Below are 6,191 nucleotides of genomic sequence, written 5' to 3' on the forward strand. Positions count from 1 at the left end.
AACCATTTTGATTATCACAAAACGATTATCTGCTAAAACTTGTCGTCTGCGAATACTTGTAGCTTATTCGAATCATTTTGATTATAACGAAACTGTCGTCGGCTAACACTTGACGAAGTTTGTTCGAACCAATTTGATCATTACCAAACTGTCGTCTGCTACTAAGCTATGAAGTTGGTTAGTACCAATCTACTTATCATCAACCTGTCAGCTGCTATTACTTTACCAAGTTTGTTGAATCATTCGATTCATTATCAAAATGTCGTCTGGTATAACCTTATCGAGGCTTTCGCTCCTTTACAAATTAAACATTTAGTAAATCTAAATCAACAAAGAAGACATACATAATATTAAATATAGTAAAGTATAGGTATATTTTCTATAATTCATATTTAGATAATAATAAATGTTTGAAATGTGATTTAAACAATTCAAGACTTGAAGAACTTCTTATTTTTAAAGAAATAGTGTTCCATAACTCCATACATCGTCTTTCCATTGGCCGCGTGCAAGCGAGGTTTAACGACGTTGATGTTCACTCGTTCTGAAAGTCTCGTCCTTCTGCTGCAAAGCAAATTTTCATTTGCACATCCGTTAACAGTTTCGGTACCCATCTAGCGCACCTTTTGGTCATTGACATTTTTTTCAGTTATTATCTTGTGAATTGTTGTTTTACTGATGTCATGTCGCAATTTCTCGCAGAGACAAACGACGGTCGCCATCAAGCATTTCCTTAATCTCGTCACAAGAAACGTTGGGTCTTCCTCGACCTCTGATCATCTGCAGTAGACGCGCGACTCACTTTGTATGTTTTATACCATTCATACAAGACTGTACGCGACAATGTCTTTCTCCGAATGATTTCTCAAGCATTACTCTATTTTTTCCTCTGGTGATACATTATTACTGTGGAAGTACTGAAAAATGATAACTCGCTGTTTTTCGATGATATCTCAATCCATGGTTAGTAAGAGCATTTTGCCATTTAAACGTTGTTATAACGTCATTTAAATCTAAAATCATCCCAAAAATGACGTCAGATTGTTGATGAACGTCATTGTTCCCAGCAAATTTCGTGATGCTTTTCCGTCGTTACATTTTTATGAACCACAGTGTTTTGAAACAGATATAGACTTGGGCCGTATTTTACATACAGAAGTAGCTATAGACACCATATCTCGTGACCATCAAATAGCATGCAAACTGTATTTACAGACAAAATGTGTCTTACATGTAATTATAATACATATGAATTTTTAAATATAACTTTTTAAATAAAAAAGTTAGGACCGGCGTCCGGGAACTTTACGGACAAACCTTGTATACATGCAAACATACACAGAAACAACAGGTTTTCGAAATATCAACTGTAAAAGGGTTTGGCCCAGTTCGTCCCCCTTTTATGCTTTTATTTACACAAACGCAAAGAACTATACATGTATAATGCTGTTACTCGTCAATCCGATTTTGTTAAGCAATGCAGTATTTAGTTCACACGAAAACAGTAAAAAACACACAAGAACATTTCAAAATATGCAATTCTTCTGAATTGCTTTTTACAAGTCTTAAGTATTCTTCAATGTGATATTACAAGAAACAACACTAAAATGATGAGAACAGTGATCAGAACATTCAGAAATATAAATCCCTCAAGGTCATTAATTTTGAGAAACTAATAAATAAACTGGTTGTGTTTTCTATTTATAATTGTCATGTAAAGTACTCCCGAGAAACTACTTGTTACCAAATTATGTTTCCATAACGAATCACTGCTATCGCACGATCCAATGCAATTTACCGAAACTTGATCTGCAAGACCTACTTTAGCCAGAGCGTTCAATGTGTAGCATTTACCCCATTCTCTTTCTCCAAATCCACCTTGCGCGACAACCTGTCCTTGGACGATGATAGCAATATAAATATGAGTAGGTGAAGGCAAGCATATCTGAGTTGTAAACAAGTACAGACCAGGGGCTGGTGCCACAAAGATGCCAGTTTTATTGTTGTAACCACCACCTGTGTTGATAGGGCTATTTGTGAATACAAATACCTTGTTGTCCTTTACAGAAAAGTCAATTATCGTGTCTGATTTGAAGGCGACTAAGGGTTTAATGGCTGAAAAGAAAACAAAAGTTTTGCTGTAAAGGTTTATACCATAAATTATTATGTACGTATAAAATGTTTTATTGCTTCAACTATGTTCATATAACACCTCCAAAAAATTATCATTTTCACTAAAAAGAGATTATGAAATTTAATTGTCATTTAGTTTCAGCGTCGAAAAGTCAATTTAAAGTCAATGGTGCTGCAAACAATCACTACAGGCACTTCGCTTATTCTGTTGTATGCATGGCAATTATGTGAATATATGTTCTTTTTCAATAAACATAGATTTAAAGAAAATTCTGTGAACGAAATATTAAAAAACTTATTTTAGAAGAAATCTCTGTTTCTCCATGTTGTAAACCTCAAAATGATTATAAAATGAACAGGAATTCAAATGAAACGAAATTATTTCATAAGGATTCTACTCAGTTCATTTATTTCCAAAATAGATATACAAACACTGCCGATGTGTTACCTCTCTATATAAAAGTAATAAACAATATAGGATTTTTATTTAGAAAATGTGTACTTGATTTGCATATTTTTGTATCTCATTATCAACAACAATATTGAGGCAGGATTATACAAAATTTTTAATTTTATTAGAAATTTAGATTTTATTGACGAACAAAACATGTATACCGGAAACATAGACATACCTTTACATGGTTTTTGTTTGCATATTTCAACATCGGTGGAGTCACCAAAGCAATGAACGCCGGTTCTCTTCGGATACGGATTGGAACATGAACGGTTTCTCTTCTTCAGACCGGTGTCACATCTCACAGAACATTCTCCCCAATCCGACCAGTCAGACCAACCACCATTTACTTTGATTAAATAAACATAAATTATAAAATAACTATTTGATAATTTTATATTCACATATATCATACTTAATATAAATGCCTTTTTTTCCTAGTATTAGCTTTACAAAAAAGACAATTTGATAAGATAATTATCATACAAAGAATTAGAAAGAAAAAAAATGCTACTTTTATGTGTTTACTCTAAAAAAGGGCCTAAAAGCAACTTAATGTTCATTTTAATGGTTGAAAAAAATATATGTAGAGCTTAAAGTGACAGACGTTTATCCTAAATATTATATGAAAAGAAGAGCTATTCGTGATAAGTAATTACCAGGGCAGAGCATATTATTGCAGCGTTTTGTTTCAGTGTCATTTCCTACACACATCAGACCTTGATACGCGGGAGCAGGGTTAGTGCACGTGCGCTTTCTGATGTGTATGCCAACGTCACATGTGACGTCACACGCAGACCATTCAGACCAATCAGCCCAGTTTCCGTCAACTATATTAATTGTTTTGAGAAATACGGTACAATAAAATCAATAAATTTCAAATAATCAAATATGCTTTTGAAGTTGCAATTGCCAATTTAATATTTTCTCTGGGTTATTTATAGCATTAAAACCATAATATAAATAAACATGCAAATTGAAAATATATACAGTTATTCAACAAATATAAGGTTTGAAAAAATACAGAATAAAGTTATCTAAGTCTTTCAGTGCAAAATTCTACTTTCTTACCTAATGAGCACAGACGACAAAACTTAGGACACATTTTCTTTAACTGGTGTACTTTTCTACAAATGTTAAACGCCACATTCATATGAGCGCAGTCAACAGTGACGTCATCAATACACGTTGAGGCTAAAACATATAAATGTCTATAATTACCTTTACATTGCAAAATACATTTGTTTTAATGAAAACCTAAAACTACTTTAATATTAACTCTTGCTAAGGTATTTCATATTTTCAATTATCAATAATTATTAAATAAGGATAAAGATATTTAGTTTTGAGTGCGTTAACGTATTTTAGTCTAGAATTAAATACGGCGTAGTGATATGTACTCTGAATGATTAATTATAAAGCATTTGATCGATAAACCGTACAATATTGTATTACAACGCAAGAAAAATTGATATCTATTTCTATTCTAACATCTAATAGAAACAGAATTTATGTTTAATTATATATGTTGAACTATATAATGCGGAGTCGAAATTTTCATGACGCCAAGATACTTGTTCACGTTAAATCTGACGCCATACGGCGTACGATCATTTTTTTCTTATGTAATGTATATCGTGTAAGTATATACACTTCCCGGTATGTTCAAAGAAGGAAAGTGTGGAGCGTGTTATAATATAATATTTACATACATAGTGGATCTATATTTTATAGAAAACGTTAAATTATAGAAGTGTATCCTTAACCTACGTTTTCTATGCTGACATAACTGACTGTTACATTTGTCTCTACTACAACACTCGAAACATTGCTCCTCCACATCTCTTTTCACTTTTGTTACATTGTAAATTGGAATAGGGCCACAATTCTAAAGAATTCAAAGAAACCAAAACAGTTTTTCTAGTTATATATTTTACTTATATTCGTGTTTTGAAAAACAATGTGAGAATGTCGCATCTTAAAATCAAAGTATGCAAGTAAAGATTTTTGTTTTCAAATGAAGTATGTTTTATCTTAATTTTACCTCATTATTTGTGATTCCTAATGTAAACGTTCTTGTTCGCTCCTTGATGTCAACTTTAGCATAGCAGGACTGAAAAGTTGAATTGTAATCAAACATGCAAAATGTATAAGAAATTAAGCAAATTAAACAAAGATTATAATGAAAGACATTCTAAAATTGTAATTTTGAAAAGAATAAGGACATTTCGTTTAATTGAAAATAGACATAATGTGCGAAAAAAATATCTAACGTTATAAATCAAAATATTCTTAAAGCAATACTTGAATTTTATGAAATATCACTCCAAGAATTATTGTTTTACAAAACGTTGATACACTATTATAAATCATTTTTGATTTATCTGATTGTTTATTAAATGAACCTTAACGCAAACAAACCTGATCACTTTTACGTCCAGTTATGTTATGGCAATCATCAGGATCTACAACATTTTCACATGTGTAACAGTCAAACGCAACTGTTAAAATAGAGAATAACAATAGAATAAAAAAATATTGTAAGCAAAAGAAACGTACTTTTAATACATAAAATCAAAAATCGGCATCTTGAAAACAATTCAAAGTGAAACTGCACTTTGATTGTTTATTTTACAAATAGCGAAGAAAACTCTTTGAGTATGAAAAGTTAGTGCTTATTGAGACCAATATTTCCAGAACTTTAATACTGAGCTCGACAAAAAACATAACAACACAATTTTAAATTGATAAGAAAACTCAATTAAAACGATCTTTATTCATTACAGCAAAATTAACAACAAAACTTGAAATAATTTATCCTTCGTCCCAGAAATGATGACAGACATAACTATAGTTTATTTTTATTTTTTGTCAAAGCATCATAAATCATATTTCTACTAACCTGTTTCTTTAACTAATAAAACCAAAATAATCAGTGGTTTGTCTACAATTCAAAACATAATAAATTCATTAATTTATAATAAAAACTTAAATTATTTTACGAATCGTTATATAGCTATAATATGTAGAGTATGTGATGCTTGTATCCGATAAGCGCTATCATACTTGCATTAGATAAACATTGTTGTTTTAAAATTTTAACTTTATTTATTCATCTAGCAATATAGTTTAAAAATGTTAATCGTGTTTACGTGTTTATTTTGTTTTGATATCGCACAGTATTTACTCATCATTAATACATATCATGAAGCAAATCATATTCGGAAACAAAACGTAAAGTCTACTTATCTAAAATAATCAACTACATCATTTTAAAGGCGATGCTGTTTTTTTTTAAAAATTACTTACGTAGAAACATGTTTTCCTGTTCAATGATACAATGTCCTACTGAAAATAAAATGTGTGATTGTCAGGAATATCAAAGCAAGACTATGCTAGTGTATAATCTGTCAAAAAAATCTAATATTTCTGAATTGATTTTTTAGATGCCTTAGTTTTTCGGTGATGAACAAGTTATCAAGATTCCTTAATTTGCAACACAAAAAAAAACAAGAATTCATAAAAGTCAAAGTAATTTTAATACTTACGGAACGTTCATAACAAAATTACTTACAGTGTTATCACTGCCTCCATCAAGTCCCTG

At 30.8% G+C, this 6,191-nt stretch overlaps 1 protein-coding gene across 1 annotated transcript; it reads right to left on the minus strand.

Moving 5' to 3' along the window:
- Nucleotides 1-357: 357 nt before the first annotated feature.
- On the minus strand, nt 358-5,935 carry LOC132729392 (semaphorin-5B-like). The gene is made up of 9 exons (XM_060715153.1): nt 5,897-5,935; nt 5,490-5,531; nt 5,009-5,088; nt 4,632-4,700; nt 4,358-4,475; nt 3,659-3,781; nt 3,247-3,417; nt 2,766-2,936; nt 358-2,115 (listed from the first exon to the last, which is right to left on the minus strand). The coding sequence occupies exons 1-9, from the start codon at nt 5,904-5,906 to the stop codon at nt 1,673-1,675; spliced, it is 1,227 nt and encodes a 408-aa protein (XP_060571136.1). The 5' UTR covers nt 5,907-5,935; the 3' UTR covers nt 358-1,672.
- Nucleotides 5,936-6,191: the final 256 nt, after the last annotated feature.

Source organism: Ruditapes philippinarum, unplaced genomic scaffold, assembly GCF_026571515.1.
Source record: "Ruditapes philippinarum isolate M1 unplaced genomic scaffold, ASM2657151v2 ctg10157_1_1_1_1, whole genome shotgun sequence".
NCBI classification, from domain to species: Eukaryota; Metazoa; Mollusca; class Bivalvia; order Venerida; family Veneridae; genus Ruditapes; species Ruditapes philippinarum.